This window comes from Piliocolobus tephrosceles, chromosome 6, assembly GCF_002776525.5.
Source record: "Piliocolobus tephrosceles isolate RC106 chromosome 6, ASM277652v3, whole genome shotgun sequence".
NCBI lineage: Eukaryota > Metazoa > Chordata > Mammalia > Primates > Cercopithecidae > Piliocolobus > Piliocolobus tephrosceles.
The window spans coordinates 62,010,476-62,036,891 of NC_045439.1; the positions used below are offsets into that span (position 1 = coordinate 62,010,476).

At 37.1% G+C, this 26,416-nt stretch overlaps 1 protein-coding gene across 1 annotated transcript in view; it reads left to right on the plus strand.

Moving 5' to 3' along the window:
• MIS18BP1 (MIS18 binding protein 1) overlaps nucleotides 1-25,214 on the plus strand; it is a 56,272-nt gene extending 31,058 nt beyond the window's left edge. The window contains exons 11-17 of the mRNA XM_023222632.2: nucleotides 1,376-2,204; nucleotides 10,861-11,033; nucleotides 12,144-12,304; nucleotides 17,544-17,692; nucleotides 21,928-22,015; nucleotides 23,956-24,010; nucleotides 24,194-25,214. Coding sequence (XP_023078400.2) covers nucleotides 1,376-2,204; nucleotides 10,861-11,033; nucleotides 12,144-12,304; nucleotides 17,544-17,692; nucleotides 21,928-22,015; nucleotides 23,956-24,010; nucleotides 24,194-24,297 — 1,559 coding nt within the window. The 3' untranslated portion in view covers nucleotides 24,298-25,214. The remainder of the gene's footprint in view (nucleotides 1-1,375; nucleotides 2,205-10,860; nucleotides 11,034-12,143; nucleotides 12,305-17,543; nucleotides 17,693-21,927; nucleotides 22,016-23,955; nucleotides 24,011-24,193) is intronic.
• The last annotated feature ends 1,202 nt before the right edge of the window (nucleotides 25,215-26,416 follow it).

Sequence of the window (26,416 nt, forward strand, 5' to 3'; positions counted from 1 at the left end):
TATTGTTCAAAATTAGAATGTTGAAAATTTTCAAATTCCCAATTGTATATTTGAATTGGATTTATATGAGAAGTTAGAAGAAAATACTTTTCTCGTAATTTGAAGATATATGATGCCACTGAAAAATCTTGTAGACACTTTCTAAATTATTTTGATTAGTACCTTTTTCCATGGATTGTAATTTAGAGGTTTCTTTTCTCCCCAGCAGCATTCAGTATTATCTGTCAGTCTCATTTTGTCAGTCATCTTGTAAACAATAATATGTGGAGGTTGTTGTAACATGTTTCTATGACAGTGGGATGATTTGCAGTTTGTATGTATTTCTAATTACAGTTCGATAGTTTCAGTTAATTTGACTTCTCATTACTTAGGTTTTGAATTGGTGAATTGTTCTCATTTTAATTTGCTTTCTTTAATGACAAGGTATAATATAAGATTCTCAGGTTGTTCTGTTTTGCTTGTTTTGTACTTCATGGTGTTTGGGGGGATTCATTTTGAGTGTGTTTCTATGACCACCATTGGCGATAAAAGTGGAACCATGCAGAGGAAGTTCCAAGTCCTCCTAACTAGCAGAGCTCATATAATGTATACTTAGTAAGGTTTCAGTGACTCTACCGGTTTTCTTATATCTTCTGAATATTTTACCTCCAGGGCTTTGATTTAACAAGTATTTACTTATTGCCTACTGTATATGTGAAAGGCTCTCTGTACTAACTCCGGCAAAAAAAAAAAATCAAACCATACAGATAAAGTTCTAACTATTAATTATTTTTTCCAGTCTGATTGAAAGACAAGTGTGCAGTTATAATACATGTCTTCACTGTCAAACATGGCATTATTTTAAAGTATTCTGGAAACTTGAAGAAGAGCTTTCATTCAGTATAGGGAATGTGTACAAGTTTGTACACTAGGTGGGTTAGAGAATAAAATCAAAGCAGGTAGTGATTTTGTTTATAGATGAATGAAGAACATTTTCAAAGCAGAGTGGACAACATTAATGAAAGTAGAGAACCAAGAAAATCTGAGAAATTGCAATTTTTGTGGTTCTGAACATGGAATATAGTGGAGATTTTGACAACAGTGAGAGATTGGGACTATGTGGAAGGCCAGGCAAAGGAACTTATTTGTATGTCTACTAAAAGACTGTGAGAAGTCACTGTCAGGTTTGTATAAACAATAGTATATGTTTACAGTTGAAGGGGCAGTGGTCTGAATAGACCTGGGCTTCAGAAAGATCAAAATGACAGGAGGTTATACAGTGTAGCTTGTATATAAAAATAGTGTCTTTTCTCTGTGAAAATATATTTTCTATGCTTATATTTGTTTATAACTAATTTGAGATTTTGGTCTTTGGTTTTGTCTTATGAAATTAAAGAGACAACTGAAGAATTGGATGTATCCATTGATATTCTAACCTCAAGGGAACAGTTTTTCTCAGATGAAGAAAGAAAATACATGGCCATCAATCAGAAGAAAGCTTATATTTTAGTAACACCACTTAAATCTAGAAAAGTGATAGAGCAAAGATGCATGAGGTATAATCTGTCCTCTGGCACCATTAAAGCAGTAACAGATTTTGTAATACCAGAGTGTCAAAAAGAAAGTCCCATCAGCAAGTCCACGGGGACTTTAGAAAATACATTTGTAGGTCATAAAAGTGAAAACAAGGAAGATTGCAATGAACGTGACTTACTTACTGTCAACCAGAAAATAAAAATATGTAACCTTGAAAAGGAACAAATGCTCACCTCTGACTTTAAGAAAAATACCAGACTATTACCAAAATTGAAGAAAATAGAAAATCAGGTAGCTATGTCATTTTATAAGCATCAGTCCTCACCAGATTTGTCAAGTGAAGAAAGTGAAACAGAAAAGGAAATTAAAAGGAAAGCTGAAGTTAAGAAAACCAAAGCAGGAAACACCAAAGAAACAGTAGTTCACCTGAAAAAGAGCACAAGAAGCACAAGTAATATTCCAGTGATTTTGGAACCTGAAACTGAAGAAAGTGAATATGAATTTTATGTCAAACAAAAGAAAGCTAGACCTTCCGTCAAAAAAACTCTTCAGAAGTCTGGTGTTAGGAAAGAGTTTCCAATTACTGAGGCAGTAGGATCTGATAAGACAAATAGGCATTCCTTAGAATGTTTACCTGTTTTAATTCAGGATAAGGAATGGAATGAGAAGGAGTTACAGAAACTTCATTGGTAAGTAGTTAGATTTCATTCTGAAATATCTACAGAGCAGCCACAAGACAGTTAAAGACATAAAAACAGCAATAAGGGGTTAACATGGAAGATGTCATCAAAAAAATTGGGAGAAATTACAATTTGTACAGGGAATGGAGATAGAATACAGATAACTTCTAATGGTATTTTGTGGTCATCTCTAATATGAGGAAATTATGAGGAAAGCCTAAGTATGAGGAAAGTAAAAGTGACCTTCTTTTCATTCCCATGTAATATTTCAAGATAGCCAAATGGTACTCTCTCACGTAGCTTCGTATTTTAAGAAATTTGTTGTTTTGTTTTGTTTTGTTTTGAATCTTGCTCTGTCGCCCAGTCTGGAGTGCAGTGGTGCAATCTCGGTTACTACAACCTCTTCCTCCCGGGTTCAAGCGATTCTCCTGCCTCAGCCTTCTGAGTAGCTGGGACTACAGGCGCACGCCACCACGCCTGGCTAATTTTTACATTTTTAGTAGAGACAAGGTTTCACCATGTTGGTCAGGCTGGTCTTGAACTCCTGACTTAATGATCCATCCACCTTGGCTTCCCAAAGTGCTGGGATTATAGGCATAAGCCACCATACCCAGCCTAACAAATGTTTTATAATTAACTTTATTGTTATAAAACCTTAAAGCTGAATTCAAATTTGTAGGTTACTTGATGTAGTCTTTTTCCTTTCTAGGGAATAAAATAGAGTTTCAAATTGATAATTTTTTTCCAAGGTTTTATACTTAGAACAGAAATTCAAGAAAAGCTCAGTTAAGAACCTGCTCTTTCATTCCTTCATTAAACATTTACTTATTTGGGTGCCTCCTATATGCTAGTTAGTTTGGAATGTTTGGAGATACAGAAATAAAATAGACAAGGTTATTTTCCTCAAGGAGCAATTTAGTAAGAAAGACAGATAATACAAAAGCCAGTAAATAAAAATAATTAATTGTGATACATTCTGTGAAGGAAACAAACGAAAATGATCAGGAAAGCTCCCTTTTGGTTGATGCCACTTAAATGGAGATCAAAGGATGAAATGATGTCAGCCATATAAAGAACTAGAGAAACAGCATTCCAGGAACAGAGACAACCTAAACACAAGTCCTCATGCTAGGAATATGTTGATATGGGAGGAACTAAAATAAGACTACTGTTATTAGAGCATAATGAGTTGTAGGGGAATGGCTTGAGGTGTGAGCAGAGAGAGGCTGTGACTATATCGGGCATAACCTTCTGGGTCATGATTAGGAGTTTTGTTTTTAGGTGTAATAAAAAGACATTTCAGGGTGGCATGATATAGTTTGAGAAGATGCCTTTTGGGAAGTAGACAAGGCATTAATTGTGGGGTTGTTGGAGTAGTCCATTGTGGTCTGCACTGATATGGGAACTGAAAAAATGGAGAAAATCGGATTAAATCTGGCAATATTTGTACAATATCAAATACAAATCCTATCAGTTATGTGGCACCTGACCTAAATAACTTGGTAGATGGCGGTGTGGGAAATATTTGAGGAAAGAATAAGTTGAGATTGGGAATTGAGTTTCTTTTTAGACAGTTCTATGTGGATTGTCTGTTAAGAGGCAGGTTTCAGTGAGATCTAGGCTACAGTATAACTTCAGTAAGCATAGAGATGGTATTTGAATCCAGTAGATTGAAATGATGAGAAAACATAAGGAGATGGTGTGAAGAGAATAAGGGCATAGTCCTGAGCTCTGAGAAAAGTATTTAAAGGAGGAAGAGGAGTAGGCCAGTAAGGGGGAAGAACCCAGGACTAAGTCATATTGCAGAGACCAATAGTGAGAGTCTTTCAAAAGTGTGGGAGTGATTTGTTGTGCCTATTGCTGCTGATAAATCAGGTATGTTAAGAATTGGATATGGCTACATAGATTTAAGTTTCAGTGGTCTAGTAGTATTGGAAATCAAATCATAGTTGAGTGGTTAAAAGTGAATGGAAGGGTAAAGAGACAGCCTAGGTGTAGACAACACAAGAAATTTGGCAATGATGGGGAATAAGAAACCACAGAGATAATAGAAGAGAATGTGAAGATAAAGGAAGATGTTTGGTTGCTTACTTGCTTATTTGTTTGTAAGATGGCTGTTGCCAGAGTATGATGGTACGATGATGGAAGTGATCTAGTAAAAAGAAAGGAAGATGTGATTGATAAAGGCAAGAAGAACACAGAACTAGACCACATCTAGTGTTCTACTGCCTTGTGTACTCCCCAAACTTAGAACAATTATAATTCATTTCATATCTGCCTTTAGAAACATTCTTCCTAGGGCATCTCTGTGAAACTGTACTCTTCCTTTTTAAATTTTCTAAGTATTCCTTCTCTGTCTTAATTTCAGGCAGAAAAGACAATCTTCCTTCTTACTCCCCAAAATTATTTTTCTTGTCTGCTTTCTTGCTATAGTATCCCCCTCAGTGATCTTTTGTCCTCACAAAACTCTAACTTTCTTTTTTGTGCAATGAGTCCCCAGTCTGTATCTCTGGCCCTGAATTCTTATATTTAGATTTGTATTTCCCTTTGTCTGCTGGGCATTACTATATAAACCTCACCTATGGGTCTGACGTAATATGTCAAAAGCAAATTTATTTTCCCCTGCTTGCCTACTTTGCTAACATTTCTTTTTCTGGAAATGTAATTCTTTCTATCAACTACATTTAAACTCTTTGTCATTATTGATTTTTTAAAAAAATTCAATTAGTTGCCAAAAAGCTATTCCACAGAGTCATTCTATCTGCACCTTGTTTTCTTGACGCTACTCTTTTAGATCTTTGATGCCTTTTGCCTGAACTATGGAAGTAGTCTTATTTTTAGTTTCTTCTTTTTGTCTCTGTAACCTTTTTTATACGTCTCCAGGTTATTCTTTATACATTGTTGTGGTTCTGATCAAAAACTTGCATTGCATTCTTACTAATCTTCAGATTGTATAAAGATTCTTCTGCCTTTCATTGAGAGCAATCCGTATTATAGTCTTGATTATCCTTTCCAGCTATATCCCTTATCATTTCCTTATAATAAAGCTTCTCAACCTTTACTGTATATTCAGATCATCTCAGGAGATTTTACAATGCCTGAACTGTAGAGATTCCAGTTCCCAGTAAGGTGGAATAAGTACACTCCCCCTCTATTTCTTCTCTGCAGCTATAAAATCTAGACAGAGGCTGGCGCAGTAGCTCACGCCTGTGATCCCAGCACTTTGGGAGGCTGAGGTGGGTGGATCACCCGAGGTCAGGAGTTCAAGATCAGCTAGGCCCACATGGTGAAATGCTGTCTCTACTAAAAATACAAAAATTAGCCGGGCATGGGGTGCATGCCTGTAATCCCAGCTACTCCAGAGGCTGAGGCAGGAGAATCTCTTGAACCCAGGAGGCAGAGGTTGCAGTGAGCCGAGATTGTGCCATTGCACTCCAGCCTGGGCAACAAGAGTGAAACTCCGTCTCAAAAAAAAAAAAAACAAAACCCTAGACAGAATGTATGGAGCAGCTTTTTGTTGACTTAGAAAGGTAAATAATAGCAGGTCAATTGTAGATTGGAATTTTAAGTACCACCAAATTAGCAGTGAGTTTCTAGTATTTTGTTTGGTGCCCCATAAGTGAGACTCAAGGATACTAGAAACCTAGAAGTGGGCATTGAAGCGTAACAAGGAGGGCTTAAAGAGGAGCTCTCCAGTTCTGGGTTGAGGAGCAGAAAGGGGGACTTCTGACACTCAGAAACAGTGGAGGAAATCCCCAGTTTTTTTTTTTTTTTTTTTTTTTTGACTTATTCTCTTAACTCCATGCAATCCTGCTACAATCACAGCATCAGCTGGGGCTGAGATATATCTAAAACTCTGAGAGATGAGAACCTCCTCTACAATTAGGAATGGTTGTCTCAAAATAGCGGGGCAAGGACCTGTTGCTTCTGTTCTCTTTCTGCTGTCTGTTGCTTGGTATTGGACAAAAATTCAGTTGTGTGAAGCATACAGCAGAGCAGAGTAATGAAGCCCAAGCTTTCTGGCCAGAGAACTGACAAGGAAAACTCCAGGGAACTGGAAATCACGGAAAGAAAGGAACTAGGAAAAGCAACCCCATAAAGTTGTTTATGAACTTCTATGCCACCCAGGAGTTGTACATATGTGGACATGGTCCTAAAGAGCATATAAAAGACTGAGAACTGAACTAAGCAGTAGACCACACGCAGTTTCTAGGCTAGCTACTCAGTGTCCCACACACTAGGATAGATCCTAGCAGCACTGCAGAGCTTTGAAAAAGGAAACTGACATTGAAACAAGGATAGTAGACTCAACATATAGCTTGGGATACAACCAGGTTGATGATCTGCTAAAATAAAAATAGTAACATTTCACTTGAAGCAGTAAAATATTGATTCTAAGTAGACTGTTGAAGTTAAGTATATTTAATGTCATCCCTAGAGCAACTTCTAAAAAAAACTATACAAAGAAATAAATTCAAACATAAATTAAAATACCAGAAAATCAGATAGCCCAAAAGAAGGCAAGGAAGAAGAGAAATGGAGGATTTTTTTTACATAGAACAAGCAGAAAACAAATAATAAAAGAATTGACCTAAATCCAACATAATTAAATTACATGGTCTAAACATATCAATTAAAAGACAGATTGTCAGAATGAATTTTAAAACATGATCTAACTATATGCTGTATACAAGAAACTCACTTTAAATATAATGATATAGGTAGTTTAAAGGATAGAAAAATACTATCTAAACACAAACCAAAGCTTGAGTGGTTATATTAATATCTGTCAAAATAGACTTTAGTAGGAAGAAAATAACCAGGAATAAAGAAAGACATTACAAATGATAGAAGGGTCAGTCAACAGGAAGGCATAAAATTCCTAAGTGTGTATGCACCTGACAATAAAACCTCAAAATACATGAATTAAAAACTGACAATAGCAGACTAAACTGCAAGGATAGTTAAATCCACAATTATAGGAAACTACCCTGCTCTTCTCTTGGTATTCGATATAACTGACAGAAAATTAGCAAGTATAGAGAACTGAATAACATCATCAGTCATTTGTATCTGATTCACATTTACAGAACATTCCACCCAATAATAAGAAAAAGAATAGGTTATTTCCAAGGATAGGTTGATCATTCATCAAGATAGAACATACACCAGATCATAAAACATCTTTTTTTTTTTTTTTGTGAGACGGAGTCTCACTCTGTCGCCCGGGCTGGAGTGCAGTGGCCGGATCTCAGCTCACTGCAAGGTCCATCTCCCGGGTTCATGCCATTCTCCTGCCTCAGCCTCCGGAGTAGCTGGGACTACAGGCGCCCGCCACCTCGCCCGGCTAGTTTTTTGTATTTTTTAGTAGAGACGGGGTTTCACCGTGTTAGCCAGGATGGTCTCGATCTCCTCACCTCGTGATCCGCCCGTCTCGGCCTCCCAAAGTGCTGGGATTACAGGCTTGAGCCACTGCACCCGTCCAAAACATCTTAACAGATTTAAAATCGCTGAAATCATACAAAGCATGTTCTCTGATGATAATTGAATTAAACTACAAATCAATAAAAGGAAAATTTCCAAGTGGTTTAAAATTAAATAACTTATATTTAAATAATCTGTGGGTCAAAGAAGAAGACTCAAAGTAGAAAATATTCTCTTTTTTTATTTTTTATTTTCGGAGACGGAGTCTCACTCTGTCACCCAGGCTGGAGTGCAGTGATGCATCTCAGCTCACTGCAACCTCCACCTCCTGGGTTTAAAGCAACTCTCCTGCCTCAGCCTCCCAGGTAGCTGGGATTACAGGCGTGCGCCACTATATCCAGCTAATTTTTGTATTTTTAGTGGAGGTGAGGTTTCACCATGTTGGCCACGCTGGTCTTGAACACCTGACCTCAAGTGATTCACCCACCTTGGCCTCCCAAAATGCTAGGATTACAGGTGTGAGCCACCAGCCCGGCCAGATATTCTTAACTGAACAAAAATGAAAAGATATTAAAATTTGCAGGATGGGCCTAGGAGTTCATAAACAACTTTAAAGGGTGCTATGCCAAGTTCCTCCCTCTCCCTGATTTCTGTCATACTTTCTACATAAACAAATTATGGTGCATTCTTTCAGTGGACTACTAAGCAGTAAAAAGGAAGAACTATTGATACATACAACAACCTGGTTGAATTTCAAAGGCATATTGAGTGAAGGAAACCAACTCAAAGGCTCATATACTATATGATTCCATTTATATGACATTCTGGAAAAGTGTGCTACACACTTTTAAATGACCAGATTTCACAAGAACTCATCAGAAGAATGGTACCAAGAGGGATGGTGCTAAATCATTCATGAGGAATCTACCTCCATTAACCAGTCACCTCCCCCTAGCCCCCACTTCCAATACTGGGGACACATTTCAATATGAGTCTTGGGTAGGGGCACGTATTTAAACTATATCAATAAATAAGAATTATTTAAGCCAAGGATTCAAGACAAATGGACCTTAGAATAGCATACACAAACGTAGAAAGAAAGAGGGCGTATTTAGAAATACTGAAAGAATGGGTGTGGGGTTTGTGCCTGTAGTGCCAACCACTAAGGAGGCGGAGTCAGGGGGATCGCCTGAGCCCAGAAGTTGGAGGCCACATTGAGCTATAATGCCTGGCACTTCTGTGTGGGCAACAGATTGAGACCCTGTCTCTTTTAAAAAAAAAGAAAGAAAGAAAAATAAAAAAGGCCAGAATGACTGGAATACTGAAAGTTGACCAAAGAGCAGTATAAGATGAGACTAGAGAGTTGGGCAAGGAACAATACAGCGTTACACTAAGGATTTGGGGTTTTATGCTAATAATGAAACAAGTTTTAAACATGGTGTGATATGTTTAAGTGTGTCTTTTTAAATTATCTGGAATAATCTAAAGGAGATGTGTTAAGTACTAGTTTCTTATTAAATACATTATTATTTGTGTTATATAAAATAGTTCTTTTAGACAGTCGTAGACGTAGAAATTAGCCACATACACAAATAGAGAAGCTTGAGTTCCCAAGTCCTTCTAGTTTTTCACTTTAGAACACCTATGGAATGATTAATTATGTAAAATAATTCATTAACAAGTATTTCATGCTCATAACTATTCTTTTCTGCATGGAATAGTATGCTGTGGTCAACTGGTAGCTCTTTACAAGAGCTGATTGTTAAATTTTGGGGAATTTTAAAATTGAGTGTTAAAGTCCTTAAAAATTAAATTATATAAACTTATAATTATTTAAAACCAAGATAATGCTCAAAACTCATTACTTCTTAATTATTTTACATTTTATTATATATGCTCTTGAGACTCTTCACCTCTGTTGTATGGTGGAAATACTATATTATTGTGTGCTATCACACGTGTTTTATCAACTCCACAGTCAGTGACATGTTGGTAGCTTGACATCAACCCCAGTGGGAATATTTACTCTTTGAAAATCATCAGACTTTATAAATCAGGGCTGTTTAACCCCAGAGAGCTGATTAAAAATTTTCCCGCATACTGCTGCATGAAACCTATATCTATTAATTGGAATCCAGGTAGAAATAAAAATATTTTGCCAAAGAAACAGATTAAAAATAGACTTGGTATAGTTGAAATAACATTGTTGGCCGGGCGCGGTGGCTCAAGCCTGTAATCCCAGCACTTTGGGAGGCCGAGACGGGCGGATCACGAGGTCAGGAGATCGAGACCATCCTGGCTAACATGGTGAAACCCCGTCTCTACTAAAAACTATAAAAAACTAGCCGGGCGAGGTGGCGGGCGCCTGTAGTCCCAGCTACTCCGGAGGCTGAGGCAGGAGAATGGCGTAAACCCGGGAGGCGGAGCTTGCAGTGAGCTGAGATCTGGCCACTGCACTCCAGCCTGGGCGACAGAGCAAGACTCCGTCTCAAAAAAAAAAAAAAAGAAATAACATTGTTAATATCACTTTTACGCTAATTGATGAGTTACATAGATGTTTTCTGACTAAATTGTCAATCTCACCACAATGCATAAAATCTTTATGGGGAGAGTGGGCGTGGTAACTTGTATACCAGGTTCTAAATCATTTACAAAGGAACGTGTAGAATGTAACTCAAATGTTAAATTAGGGACTTCCTTATAGTTTTCTCTATTTCAGTTTTCATTTTCCTTAATTAAGAGAGCATGTATCTAAAATGCTGAGTTCTACAAAGTATAGTAGAATGAAAGCAAGCATAACACTTTTTAATAGCTTATAACCTAGACTATATAAGAGAACTAAGAGCTTAATGTCCAATATACTTAGCACCAGTAAGATTTAAGGTAACAGTGTAGAAAATTTGGTCATGCCAGAGTCTCCTAAAAAACCATATCATCAATTAGTTGGACTTAGAAAAAAAAATGTTGAAAGGCTGAGGGTCATTTTTCAGGCTTAATAAAACACATCAAAATAGTTAGAAGACATCTACTAGATAGGTAAAATTACATCTTCATATTTTAAGCACTAGAGTTAGTTATTGAGGGGAGGGAATAATATCTTTCTTAATTGTTATCCAGAATGATTTCGATAAAACCAATTCCTTCATCTCAGTAAATCTCATCAGTTCAGTGGTATGCTTTTAAGAGGTTATTGTCATTGGTTTGAATTTCTTATTCTTTAATTGGTTTTGATCTTCCATAGTGCTTTTGCATCTCTTCCAAAGCACAAACCTGGTTTCTGGTCAGATGTAGCTGCGGCTGTAGGTTCTCGATCTGCTGAAGAATGCCAGAGGAAATACATGGAAAATCCCAGAGGAAAAGGATCCCAGAAACATGTCACTAAGAAAAAGCCAGCCAATTCCAAAGGCCAAAATGGTAAACTTCGTAGTAAATAGTTTTTTTCGTAGTACTCAGTGTTGATTTCTGATCACTGAAATCAGATATATTTTATATTTATCCATAAATATTAATAGGTATTTTCTTAAAATATTAAAGCTAGAAAGAATTTCAGAAATCATCTGATTAATTTTTAAGTCTTACCTAGGTCTCTACTTCCATCAGTAGTAGTTTAGTAGCCTTGTGCTTTGAGTTTTAGGAATTCTGCAGTTAGATCCAGAGATTTCAATATCTGAATTATTGTTCTGAGGGTTTAATTAAAAGGCACTTGGGTCAGATTCCCAAGTAATTTATGAGAAAGCTCAGAAAATATTCAGTTTTCATAGTCCCATGATTACATACTCCTGTTCATGAGTACTAGTAAAAGGTTGATTATGCCAGAGAATTTCTGTAATAAGCATTAGTGAGAACCCAGTACCCCGTCATAATTCAGTAAGGTTTATATATTTTAGCAAAATCAATAAATTAGGCATTCAGCAAGAGGCAATGTAGAGGCAATCATTCTGCAATGTAAAGATCTTTTTGGCCAGGCATGGTGGCTCATGCGTGTAATCTCAGCACTTTGGGAGGCCGAGGTGGACCGATTACTTGAGCTTACAAGTTCAAGACCAGCCTGGGCAACATGGCAAAACCCCATCTCTAGAAAAAAAAAAAAGATCTTTTTAACCTCACCCTGCCTAATCTTAGCGTCTTCGTGAGTATCCTATGGGCTAATCATATTGCACAAATCCCAGATCCCAGTGTAGAAATAATCATTTGTTCTATAGGAGACTTGTAAAATAAAAAGCTAAGTTTTCATTCTCTTTTTCCTTTCTTTATCTATATCTACATTTTTTAGAGAGATGGGGTCTCACTGTATTGCCCAGGCAGGTCTTGAACTCCTGGGCTCAAGCATTCCTCCTGCCTTGGCCTCCCAAAGTACTGGGGTTACAGGGATGAGCCACTGAGCCTGGCCAAAGCTGAGTTTTGTTTTTTGTTTTTTGTTTTTAACATGAATGCACAATTTAGATTTTGCAAAGGCTGTTAACTTTATAGAGCAGTTACTATAAATAACCAAATCCTTATCAAAATGGTTTGCTGACTCTTCAGGCAAGCGAGGTGATGCTGATCAGAAACAAACTATTAAGATAACTGCCAAAGTGGGAACTCTTAAAAGGAAGCAACAGATGAGGGAATTTCTGGAACAGTTGCCAAAAGATGACCATGATGATTTTTTCAGTACAACACCTTTACAGCATCAAAGAATACTGGTAAGAGGCACAAAATCATTGTTTTCCTTATATGTATTGACTTTTGTATCTTTCATTTTTATGTATGGTAGTGTTCATCACTAATATTTAGGCGAAGGATCAGTAGCCTCCCTAGACATGATCGTAGTCTTATGGCAAACAATGTGCTGATATATGCCATTCTTACTAGTTTCTAGAGTCTGCACTTCAGTTGGTTCAAAGGTAATGTTTGTAGAACCAAACAGTAAAGTAAACTTAGAATTAGGCGAAACATATATAAAGTTTAATATACTACCAAGCAAACTTTTTTTTAAAGGTGATAAAAGATACTGTGTAGTAATTGAAAGTAGAGATTAAATGATAGTAGCACAGTATTAAAAGATTTGAATGTATGAAAGAATTTTTGTCATATGAAGAGTAGAATAACTAAAAATTTCAGTGATTGGAGTAAGATATTCACAGCAAATAAAACCAAGCTAGTATCTGTAATATGAACAAGTCATTCAAATGTTACTGGAATAACAAAAAGTACCAAGATCACAGGAAAAGTGTGAAAAAGAAGAAATTCAAAAGGCTGAATAAACACTTGGGGAAGTGGTCATTTTAGTTAGTAATTCAAGAAAGTAAAGTAAATTATATTTGTATACTTTCTAAATTACAGAATCTTAAAAAAAAGTAAGTTAAAATATCCACTGCTAACAGAAGCAGTGGTGATACCGATACAGTCATACATCAGTGGGCATACAAATTGAATCGTACCTTTTAGTAAGAAAGCATTATTGCAATATATTATAAAAGCCATAAAGATTTATTCTATTCTTGAGAGTTTATCCTAAGAAATCCAAAAGCCCAAAATCAAGATATTTATTGCAGTTTTATCTTTATAGCAAAAAACTGGAAACAATCTGTATATCCAGTAAAGATGTTTTTCATAAACACAGTGAAATACAATACAGATATTAAATGCACATTTAAGACTTTCTAGAATTTAAATATAAATGTTAAGAATATTAAGATTAGCCGGGCGTGGTGGCTCACGCCTGTAATCCCAGCACTTTGGGAGGCCGAGACGAGTGGATCATGAGGTTAGGAGATCAAGACCATTCTGGCCAACATGGTGAAACCCTGTCTCTACTAAAAATACAAAAATTAGACGGGTGTGGTGGTGCGTGCCTATAATCCCAGCTACTTGGGAGGCTGAGGCAGGAGAATCGCTTGAACCCCCAGACAAAGGTTGCAGCCACGCACTGCAGCCTGGCGACAGAGCAGGACTCCGTCTCAAAAAAAGAAAAAAAACAAAGATTATTAAGATTAAGGTAATGCAGAAATGTGTGGATAATAGACAACTGGACTATTGAGTATAAGAATTCAAACAGTTGGTGAGCTAGACATAAGCGTAATTTTTTCATCTACCAATTTCTTGTCATTAAATCATCTTCAATTTAAAAAGGCTACACAATGCTTTACAAAGTTTAGTAGCATTAGCTGGGCCCCCTTTTTGCTTACACTGGTTATAGAGGGAAGTCTTAAGAGAGCCACCAGAGGCCCTGACAATGTTTTCTTCAAAACAGTGTGGTCCACTAGGGGTTGTACCCTTTATGTTATCCCACCATCATTTCAGGTTCTATATGTGTATATTTTAGCCTAAATGCAATAGTAGCATCATAAAGAACAGAACTGCCGGGCATGGTGGCTCACGCCTGTAATCCCAGCACTTTGGGAGGCCAAGGTGGGCAGATCACCTGAGATCAGGAGTTCAAGACCAGTCTGGCCAACATGGTGAAACCCCATCTCTACTAAAAATACAAAAATTAGCTGGTATGGTGGTGGGCATCTGTAGTCCCAACTACTCAGGATGCTGAGGCGAGATAACTGCTTGAACCCAGGAGTGGGAGGTTGCAGTGAGCCGAGATGGCACCATTGCACTCCATCCTGGGCAACAAGAACGAAACTCCATCTCACAAAAATAGAAATGTAAAGAACAGAACTAAAGTAGAAATAGACAGCAACAAATTATCTCATTTTCTGTGACATAGTTAACACTGCTTGAGTTCCTACTGAAGGCTAAGCATAATATTAAGTGAATTAGAGTTTTGTTCTGTTGATACGAAAGGTCAGATTTGTTTGCATATTGTCTATGGCTGCTTTCATGTTACAGTGCAGAGTTGAGTAGTTAGAACAGACTGGACCACAAAACCTAAAATATTCACTATCTGATTCTTTACAGAAAACATTTGGTGACCTCTGGTCTACATAACCTTTAGAAATAGGTGTTATTATCTCTGTTTTACACAAGAGAAATTAAGTCTTTTAAAGGCTAAGGCTCTGTCCTTGTCCTTGTTCCTTGACCTTAAAATTTCTAGCAGACACAGCCTGAACCTGTGCAACCAGCAGACCACCATCATTCTTGTTTATCTTCTGTCAGGGAGATCTTAGACCTATATAGTGTAGGATGAATCCCTTCTGTTACTGGCAGCGAATCCATACGGGTCTGCAGAAACCACAGTTTTTACCTCCTCCGAAGAAAGAATTCTGGCCAGGTGTGGTGGCATATGCCTATAGCCCCAGCACTTTGGGAGGCCGAGGTAGGAGGATCCCTTGAGCCCAGGAGCTTAAGACCAGCCTGGACAATATAGGGAGACTCCGTCTCCATTTTTTTTTTTTTAAATAATAATTATAAAAATTTTTTAAACAGAGAATTTGACCAAGGAAACATAAGGCAGAAGGAAAAACCAAGGCAAGTTTTAGTGCAGGAATGAAAGTTTATTAAAAAACTTTAAAGCAGGAACCAAAGGAAGGAAAGTACTCTCAGAAGAGGGCCAAGCCGGTGTCTTGAAGCATGGTTTAACTTTGTGACTTCGGGTTTTATATATTGGCATGCTTCTGGGGGTCTTGTGTTCCTTCTCTCCTGATTCTGACTTTGGGGTAGGCTGTCTGCATGCTGAGTGGTGTGCTAGCACTTGGGAGGGGAGCAAGTTACAGTGTATTTACTGGATTTGCACACAGGCTCACTTGAGGCTTTCTTCCCTTACCAGTCGAATGTCTGTAGGAGGTCATATACCAGTTAAACTCCTCCATTTTGCCTCTTAATGCACATGCTCGAGCCCACTCGCCCAACTTCTGAGATCTTATCAGGAAGCTGCTCATCACCAATTTTAGGTGTTTCTGTTTATTGAGATATTGCCTTTCCCTGGTGCTGGCTGTGATTAATTATTATTTTAGAGACACAGTTAACAACCACCTGACCATCATAGGATGGTTGCCTAACAACATTCCTGGTAGGGGATGGGGAGGCCCGCTCATTCCCTGCTTATCCCTGACTAGCTGCCTGCTGTAACATTCCCACTTCCACAAGTCACCAGTCAAGGTTAGCTGTTTCCAGCTGGAGGAAGCTAATGGTGTTTATGGCCCAGGGGAGGTTAGACTTGTTTCCAACCCAGAGTTGTTTCAAGCCCAGGGGAGGTTAGGCTTGATGGCTTGTTTCCAACGTAGTCAGTGGGATGGAGCTGGGAGGAATAGAAAAGATGGAGGAAGAGAGAGAGATTAGGGCCCATATACACATTAAGGTTATACACCTACATGTGCAAACAAATGGTGCACTGCCTCCAAACAAATCCCCAGTTAAGAGGACTGGGTAGAGTTCCAAACTCCTTGCCTCACTTTCAAACGGCCCCCACCACGGGACTGAGTCCAATGTGAGCAAAGTCTGAGGGTGCCACAAATACACATGCGTAAAAATGGCCAAATGGTGACACCAACAGCTAAGTCTAAACAGAGCAGAGACCCAGCAACACCCTGCAAGAGTCAGAGGGAGGCTAGGTGCACATCAGCAGCTCGCCTGGTTCCAACGTTTGTTGACTTCTTCAAAATGTCACAGTCTCTTTGTATCAGTGAAGCTTTGGAAGCAGCAGATGCTGTGACAGAAAGAGAAAAGGAGGTTCCGCAAGACAAAGGCACATTGGCAGCTGCTGGAAGCTCCCCTAATGTTCTTTCTACGGGGTCAGCTAGCCACGAGCAGCTGGCACTCACAGGTGGCTCCATCGCCCCATCCAACGGAGTATCAGATAGGTGGGTCTGGAGCCTCCTGTGCATACACAGGGCTCCCTGTATGGGCCACCAAAAATTGTAACCAGCATAGTAGTCCAACTACTCGCCGCTTATGAAAAGAAGACAATATAACAAGAGCAAGGTGTGACAGAGTTTTATTATCTGTGCCAGCAAAGGGAAGTATGGGTGAAATTCCAAAAATTCCAGTCTTCAATTTGTGGAGTGAACATAGGAGTTTTTAAAGAGAGAATGGTTTGGAATGCAAGAGAGGAGGGGTTAGGAGGTGTCAGGTGGCTCAGTGTGCTTCAACAGCTTATCTTGAAATATTCCATTTGGTGAAGGGGCCAGCACCATCCTGGGCCCAACCAGGTTACAAATTAATTGTAGTAAATCTTGCAGTAAATTTCTAGATGGGAGTGAGTTTTGGCCTTGACTGGGGAGAGAATTATGGAAGTATCCAGTTTGTGCCAGGATCCAGCCCCTGAAGCTTCTAAGGAAATACATGACCAGATAAACGAGCATGGTGTGCACTTAAAAAGTGTCTAGGTAAATACATGTGCATAAGGCATGGCAGCATAGAATGGGTAAAGAAAGGGAATGGAGGTTCACATTTTGAGGCTGTATTTCAAGATGAATGGAAACACATACGCAGTTTATCTCAAAGTTGTATCTTAAAATTGGGGAGAAAGGAAGAAAAAAGTTTTAAAACCTGGTTTGAAAGCCACACTACTCGGTTACAGGCTGAATAAAGAGGGTGACAAATACAGTTTCTCAGAAACATTTAATAGAGACTTTTGAGCAGAAGCCATCTCTTGGGTGGCCACAAGATGGTGGATTTATGCCCTGTTAATCACCCCAGACCCAGGGTTTATATACCATAGGGAATTTGCCTAAGGGCCGGATTTATGGTAAGTATGTGTTTAAGATAACACCAAGGTTGTTTTGACCTAAGGACAAAATTTCTGGTAAGTACATGGAAGTAGAAATCTTAGAGGCATTTCCAGAACTGGGTTTAATCAGAGGTCAGCATGGTGAATTAGCATCTAAAATGGAGTTCCTCTAGCCTCTACTCCTCTACCTACTACTGTTTTTAATTATCTAACTTGAAAAGTTATAAGGAGAACCAACTTATCAGTCCTCCAAAAAGTATTTTGTGATAATGAGAAAATACATTTTATGGGGTGCCTGCTGATAATAAATACTTGTTTTCTAGTTGCCAAGTTTCCAGGACAGTGAAGATGATGATGATATTCTGCCAAATATGGACAAAAATCCAACAACTCCATCATCAGTTATCTTTCCATTGGTAAAAACTCCTCAATGTCAGCATGTCAGTCCTGGCATGCTAGCTTCTATAAATAGGTAAATATTCATGCATATGATATTTTAATTCTCTGCATCAGAGCAGTGAGGAACATTTAAACATTTCATGAGGACCATAGATGCCAGTAATGGGAAGAGTCATTATTTAAAAAATCAAGAATGTATAGTTTCTAGAAGTTAAGGATGGACAATTTTATCAAGTCAGGGTTCTATTCAATAAATAGCATTGTGATATAATCCACATTTACTTCTGGATCAATTCAAAATGGATCAAGGTTTTACTTGTAAAAAACTAAAAAAAAAAAAAAAAAAAAAAACTAAACTAAAGAGACCTTGGAGAATTATTTTATAATACCAGATTAGTGATGGTCTTTCTAACTATAATATAAAACCTACAAGCCATTAATGAAAAGATGAATAAAGTCAACTGTATAAAAATGTTTAACAAATTTTACCTGGTACCAACCACTACAAAGAAAAGACAACCTGAGAAAAGAATATATGCAGCTCGTCACAGGCAAAAGGCTAATTTCTGTAATATATACAGCATTCCTACAAATTAACAAGGAATTCATTGTTAATTTTCATGCATTGCTAGTGAGAAGGTAAATTAGTGCGATCTTTGCAGCAATAGTTTGTAAGTATCAAAATTATAAATGCACATACCCTTTGACTTAGGAAGTTTACTTATAGAATTGTGAATGTACAGCTTATTCATGGTAGCATTGTTTAAATTGCAGTACCTCAAAAATCTATCAGTACGGACTAATTAAATGAATCCTTGTCCATTATGTAGTCATAGAAATTAATGAAGAGCCAGGCACAGTGGCTGAAGCCTGTAATCCCAGCACTTTGGGAGGCTGAGGTGGGAGGATCACTTGAGCCCAGGAGTTCAAGACCAGCATGGGCAACATAGGAAGACCCAATTTCTACCAAAAAAAAAAAAAAAAGTTAGCAGGATACAGTGAGGAAAGCCTGTGGTCCCAGCTACTAGGGAGGCTGATGTAGAAGGATTGCTTGAGTCCCAGAGGTCTAGGCTGCAGTGAGCTGTGATTGCAACAGTTGCACTCTAGCCTGGACAACAGAGTGAGATCCTGTCTCAAAAAAAAAAAAAAGGAATTAATGATATTTTTTATTGCTGTCATGATAAAATGCCTAAGATACATTAAATGGAAAAAAGGTAGATGTAGTGAATAATATACTGTTTGTGTAAATAGAACCTATATGTGTGTATGCATATATGTATATACTTGTGTGTGTATATATAATTGCTTTTATTAGATTAGGTATTTCTAAAAGGATGCATTAGAAACCAAAACATTGGTGATCTTTAGGGAGAACTAAGGTAGCTAGAGGAAGGAGAGGGGGGCTTTTGAATTTTGATCCATGTGAAGACAGGAAAAATTTGAAACATATACATAAATAAAATTAAGAAAAAAGTAGGGGTGACTAACAATAAAATTTCACCAAAAAAAGATGGAAAGTAGTAAGAATGAGGCCTGAAAATAGGCTATTCCATTTGGCGAGTAAGAGGCTATTGCTGATCTTAGAGCAATTTCCACAGAATGAGAGGCAGAAGCAAGATAATAATGACTGAGAAAAAAACTATTCAGTACTCTCAGGAAGCTTGCTAAAATTTTAATTTGCACTTATTGGATAAAAATACAATTTTCCTAGGCATCTAAAAGTTATTTTTTATTTTAGTATTTAGTACAGGTGAAAGCATATTGAAAATACAATTTTGGACAAACTTTTTGATAAGCACTTTGACCAAATCATCAAAAGCTTTAAAATATTCATCCTTGGCTGGTGCGGTAGCTCACACCTTTAATCCCAGCACTTTGGGAGGCTGAGGCCGACGGATCACGAGGTCAGAAGTTCGAGACCAGTCTGGCCAACATAGTGAAACCCTGTCTCTACTAAAAATACAAAAAACTAGCCAGGTGTGGTGATGTGCGCCTGTAATCCTACCTACCAAGGAGGCTGAGGCAGGAGAATCGTGTGAACCCGGGAGGTGGAGGTTGCAGTGAGCCGAGATCACGCCATTGCACTCCAACCTGGGTGATAGTGCGAGACTCCGTCTCAAAAAAAAAAAAAAAAATTTCATCCTTTTGGCCATTGAATTTTATTAGACACTTTAAGGAAATATGAGATTTGGACAGGCATGTATTTATATGAACAAAGATGTTCATCATAAAACAATACTGAAAGTTTGAGAATGACCAAAACATCCAAAAATAAGGAAAGTTATAAATTAAGATTTATCCATATAATGGAATATGAAACAAATCATGTCTTCAAGAATGTTTAATGACAGAAAAATATCCACTGGATAGTAGTTTTTTAAAGCTAGGAAAACTACATTCAGTATGATCCCAATTTTATGTAGCAAATTCATAAGGAAGGAAATTTCTTAACTTACACATCACCAGCCATTATTTCTAGGTTGTAGAATGACACCAGTGTGGGTTGTGGGTTTTTGTTTTTTGTTTTGGGGGATATTTTCTGTCCATTTACATCACTTTTACAATTAAGGAAATCCGATAGACTCACTTACATCATGAATCTATATTGTCTAAAACTTTTTCTTAAAAAAAAGATTTTCTTAGGCTTCTTCATTGTCTTTGACTTTACTATCTCTAGTAATTGATGAACTTTTCATAACAGTTTTAAGTAATCAAACAGTTGTATCACTTCAGAAGTGAAAAACTCTTTGTCTTCAGAGACATCTCTTTGACAATAGACTTACCAGTTGCTGATCCTGAACAACTGGCTAGGCCTGTTCATTTGTTTTTTGTTTGTTTTTGAGATGGAGTTGCTCAGGTTGGAGAGCAGTGGCACAATCTCGGCTCACTACCACCTCCATCTACCAGGTTCAAGCAATTCTCATGCCTCAGCCTTCCAAGTAGCTGGAATTACAGGCGCATGCCACCGTGCCCGGCTAATTTTTGTAGTTTTTGGTAGAGATGGGGTTTCACCATGTTGCCCAGGCTGGTCTTGAACTCCTGACCTCAGGTAATATCCACCAGCCTCAGTCTCCCAAAGTGCTGGGATCGCACCTGCTCATTTGTTAAGCAGTTTGCTAATAACTGATGAGGTCTATTCATTGCTATACAGCAGTGTTTGATTCAGATAAGTATCTTCATACAGTCACATTTCTACATGTCATGCCTTTAAGGTTGTTCCCAAATAGTCATAAAGAACAGGATACTCAGGTATGTAAGATCTTGGAGGTAAGGGGAGAGTATGGAAATAGGTGTTCAGCTGGTATTTACTGTCATAAGTGCGATTAGGAATTGTGGGTTTAAGGAATTAAAAACAACCATTCTACTTGGCTTTTAATCTTGTCAGTTATGAGTCAAGCCTATTTACTTGTAAGGGAAGAGATAAGGTAAAGGAAATGAAAAAAACAAACAAAAAAAAAATTTGGTGGTTGGTATGGGGAATTCAAGAAAGATACAGTTTTGTAGAAATAAAAGGCTTGATGAGCTGGATTGGAAACCCAGCACAGTTGGAAAAATTGAGGGTTTTCAATCACCAGGCATATCTTTAAAGTGAATAAACTGAGATTCAATTCGTATAGGGAAGGAAGTGAACAGCAGAGATAATGGTATAGCAAAAGGGAGTCCAAGGACCAGAGGTCTCAGTGGGAGTTTTGGAAAATGAAGAGAGGCAGCAAGATACTGGAAAGAGCATAGATGGTACAATGAACAGTAAGCAAAGCATAATTTCCCAAAATAGTCTTATTCAGTATTTCCTTTAAAATGTTTAAGGGTTTTGCCCATCTCCATAGGCACATTGTATTGTCCTCTTTAAAATACAGAATGTACTTTTTAAAGATGGAAATACGTTTGAGGTCAGGCATGGTGGCTCACGCCTGTTATCCCAACACTTTGGGAGGCCCAGGAGGGCAGATTGCTTGATGAGCTCAGGAGTTCGAGAGCAGCCTGGGAAATGTGGCGAAACCCTGTCTCTTAAGAAAAATACAAAGATTAGCCAGGCATGATGGCACGTGCCTGTAGTCCAAGCTACGTGGGAGGTTGAGTTGGAAGGATCACTTGAGCCCAGGAGGCTGAGGCTACAGTGAGCCATTATCATGTTACTGCACTCTAGCCTGGGCAACACAGTGAGACCCTGTTTCAAAAAAAGAAATACATTTGAAATTAATTAGGCAATTGTTGTTCAACCTGTGGTTAAAAGTATGACAGTTAACTTAAAATTATTAAGTTGACTTAAAAATATTGTTGACTTAAAATTATTTTGTATTCAAACAGGAATGATTGTGATAAATATGTTTTTCGTATGCAAAAATATCATAAAAGTAATGGTGGTATTGTCTGGGGCAACATCAAGAAAAAATTAGTAAGTATTTTTATCCAACACATATCTATGAAACAACTTTAATATATGATAAACTGGTAGTTATAAGTGATGTTAACAGTCCCTGTCCCTAAGGTGATTATAATGTAACAAGTTACAATAATGAAGCCATGAATGAGGTAAGTACATAAGTACTGTAGGATTACAGATGGCATCACATAGACTGAAACATTGGAGCAAGGGGAAAATGGGTAAAAACTTTGATTTTTGGGAAATGAAGGGTGAGAAAAATATACACAGGTCTGGGAAAGATATTTCAGGCAAAACACAAAAGCTTATCTGTTCAAGGATTAAAGAATAATTCAGACTGAGTCATGATTCTCATAAAGTAAGACATTTCATCAAATCCTATGTAACTTTAAAATGGTTTCAAGCGTTTTTCAGATGTAGCTACTTAATTATTTATTTATTTATTTATTTATTTATTTATTTATTTATTTATTTATTATTATTTTTTTTTTGAGATGGAGTCTCGCTCTGTCGCCCAGGCTGGAGTGCAGTGGCCAGATCTCAGCTCACTGCAAGCTCCGCCTCCCGGGTTTACACCATTCTCCTGCCTCAGCCTCCAGAGGAGCTGGGACTACAGGCGCCCGCCACCTCGCCCGGCTAGTTTTTCATATTTTTTAGTAGAGATGGGGTTTCACCGTGTTAGCCAGGATGGTCTCGATCTCCTGACTTCGTGATCCGCCCGTCTCAGCCTCCCAAAGTGCTGGGATTACAGGCTTGAGCCCCGGCGCCCGGCCTTTATTTTTTATTTTTTTACATTCTAACATTTAAAATCCAACTACAGAAAAATTTTTAACTAAAAGATGGCTTAATAGAATGATCTATATCCCTCAGAGAAAAGATTAGGACAATCCTTTATCCCCTTGAATTACTTTTTAAATTTTTAATTTTCTGATTTTAATTGCAATAACTGATTATCAATCAGATATAAGTACTAGGATTCTGGAAAAAGTATTTCATCTCAAATTTCGTCAAAGTAAGTAGCTAATCTTAGAGAATGGTAACTTATGGGAACCCCTTTGAGTCCCTTGCTTTATGACACTGAGCAAGTTACTTAAGCTTTCTAGTATCATTTTATTCATGTGTGGTATGACAATGGGGATCAAGATTATATTGATTTATGTTACCAAATGATTTTGAGGGCTAAATGATACAATACAGTGTTTTACCTCAGAAAAAAATATATTTATATCACAGTCTGTGAGCATGAATTTGTATCTCAAAAATTTCTTCAAACAGTACTTACTCTTAGTATAGGGGCTATTATATTTTTTATTCTGTTACTTTTTATTTTTAAAAGATTTAAGGATTGCCAGCCATGGTCAGTAGTTTGATAAGCATTGTAATGTGTGTGAGCATGTACTTCAAACTTGCCATTTACATTACCATTTTAGCCAAGAATTTCAAGTACAGAGAATTAAAATTCTCCTAGTACAAAACATTGTACCGGTAAATTAACAGACTGTAGGGAAAATACAGTAATTACTATTCTGTATAGTAATTACTATACTGTAATAGTACAGTATAGTATTGTAATTATTACTATATATAATCATGATAAATTTTGTTTATGTTTTACGTTTACTAAACCAGTATATTCATTACTTAATTACTTAGTACATTTTGGCAACTTTTGGAGGCCCATAGACTATCCTTTAACTGCTATAGCTTAGTTTATAGTAATGTCTTATAAGTACTGTTTGCCAGCAGTGGGAAACATTGAGTAAGTCATGGTTCTTGCCCTGAATAAACCCAAAAGAGAATTAGGCATTTCACAGATAATTATAATGTGATTAAATGTTGTTATAGGTGTATGTTCAAAGTAAGCTGGGTATAAGCATGCTTAATTTTGTCTAGATTTGAGGTAGACTTCACCAGGAGGTACCATTTAGCTATTAATAGTAACTCTTTTATAGGTTGAAACTGATTTCTCAACTCCAACACCAAGAAGAAGAACCCCACTTAACACAGGTAATACACTTATACAGCTTTCTTTTCAGTTCTATTATAAGGTAGATTCTTTATTTAAATGGTATTAAAATTAATTGCTCTCAAGTGGACAGACTTAGCATTTTATTCCTTATAGTTGTTTTCAGTTTTATTGAAAGTACTTTTAGAAATTTACTAATCTTTTTATTAAACTTCTCTTCACAGATTTAGGAGAAAACTCTGGTATTGGAAAACTTTTCACTAATGCTGTGGAATCTTTAGATGAAGAAGAGAAAGATTATTATTTTTCAAACTCTGATTCTACATAGTAAAATGAGAAAATATGATTCCTGGGATTTTTACCATAAGCAGACAGTGTGTTTGTATTTTCAACTGGAGTACATGTATTTTCTTTGTAAAGTAGCTTCCCATGAAAATGTGGACTTCTTTGAAGGTTTCATGTGTTTGTGTTCAAACTAAAATATCCTTATTGCTGCAGCTTACTAAAAATGTAAAGAAAATTGTTTTTGCTTGTGTAGGTATCTGTACATTTCTGTTTTTGCATATTAAAATATATAGATACTTTTTAAATAAGCATCCAAGTCTGTTTACTTTAAGAAAATCATTTCCCAAACAGATTTTTTTTTAATTTCAAGAAAATTTTGCTACCATTTAAGTAAGTAAGGGAAGGTGAGAAGGATGACAGAGGTTGTACTGGTAGCTATTGAATTCATGAAAACTTTTAAGTTAGCATTTGTTACCAGTTATTATCCAAGCCAGAGTAGGATTTGTTACCAGTTGTTATCCAAGCCTAATGTTTAAATTACACATTGTTGAAATTAAATTACACATTGTTGACATGCTTCTCTCCTGATCCATTTTATGTGATTGGCATATCTATGAAACCTATGTAAATTTAGTTTATTGCTTTGCCATTATTTTACTAGGTAAAATTAGAGAACAGATTTTGTTCTCTAATTTTTAAGTGTTATTTACATATGCAGATACAGCTTAAATATTTTGACTAGATTAGACAGTTAATAGATCCACCATTAGTAATCAATATATTATGTCATAATAAACATCATTTTTCTTTCACTGAAATTTCGTTTAGAAATGAAATAAACTTATTTTCGTTTATTATGTTTTGAAACTTGACATAGGATATTTTCCCTCTGGCTACACATTCATCTACCTTTGTTCTCTATTTAGATTATTCAAATAAAGTTAGTTTGCTTTTATAGTATTTGTTTCTTGTTTTTTGTTTGTTACTAATTACTGGGTGATAGAAATAAAAATAAATCACGAGTGGTCCTGTTTAAGTTTCCTCAAAAAAAAGAAAACAGTAACATTTTCTTGTTTCTTAAGTAAGTGTTTTAGTCAGAGCAGGCGTGGTATCATATACCTGTAGTTTCAACTACCTGGGAGGCTGAGGAAGGAGGATTGCTTGAGCCTAGGAGTTCAAGGCTGAAGTGTGCTATGATCATGCCTGCAACTAGCCACTGCACTCTAGCCTGGGCAACAGAAAAAGACTCCTCTTAAATAAGTAAATAAAATAAAATAGTAATAATCAGCAGTTGTATAATTATAGGACTCATGGAAACACTAAAAAGAACAGTGCAATTGGACTAAGATAATTCTTTAAACTACCATGATTATTTCTGCCATAAAGACCGTTGGTGGATATAGGATGGATCAAAAGAAAGGGTTATTTTGGAGTGGCCAAAAAAAATGCTGTTGTATTACTTGAGTTGCCAATACTTGATCTAATGCTATACTGCTTGGAGTTAATGGATAGTGTTTTAGGAGTTAAGAAGGTGGTTAAATCCCTTAACAAAAAGTAAAAAGGTAATTGAAATGGCATAAACTTGACTCAAATCAAGAGTCTCACCCCTACTGCCCATATATTCCCTTGTCCTATCAGAACTCCTTTAGCACCTTCCCTATTCTAAGGTATCTCACCTGCCAGGTACCTGGTTTGTCCCATTTCTATCAGGTCATAAGATGAACTAATAATAAAGTTTAAGGTAAGTAACCTCCAAAGGAGACTTAAAAGTGGAAAAGAAAAAGACCTTAAGGACTTAAATAATAAGATGGATAATTAATGGTTAATGGCTACCAATGAAAGTATAGGAGGCGGCTATTGCAAGCCTAAGTATGGATAGAGCTCTCCACACAGAAAGCATAAATAAATGAAATCCTCTAGGTTATGTCAAACACCATGTTAATTTATGTAATTTTTTTGGTCTGATGGGTACACACACAGCTGAGTCTGAGCATGTGGTATCTGAGGTTGAGGGACTGCATGATTCTGGCTTGGAGCTGGGGCAAAGCACTACCAGATGCCCCTACCCGCAGTCCCTGCTGACAGTGTAGCAGCAGCATGATGCATGAAGATGTAGCACAGTGGAAGGAGGAAGGCTCCTTTCCTCCTGTCAAAGCTTAGCA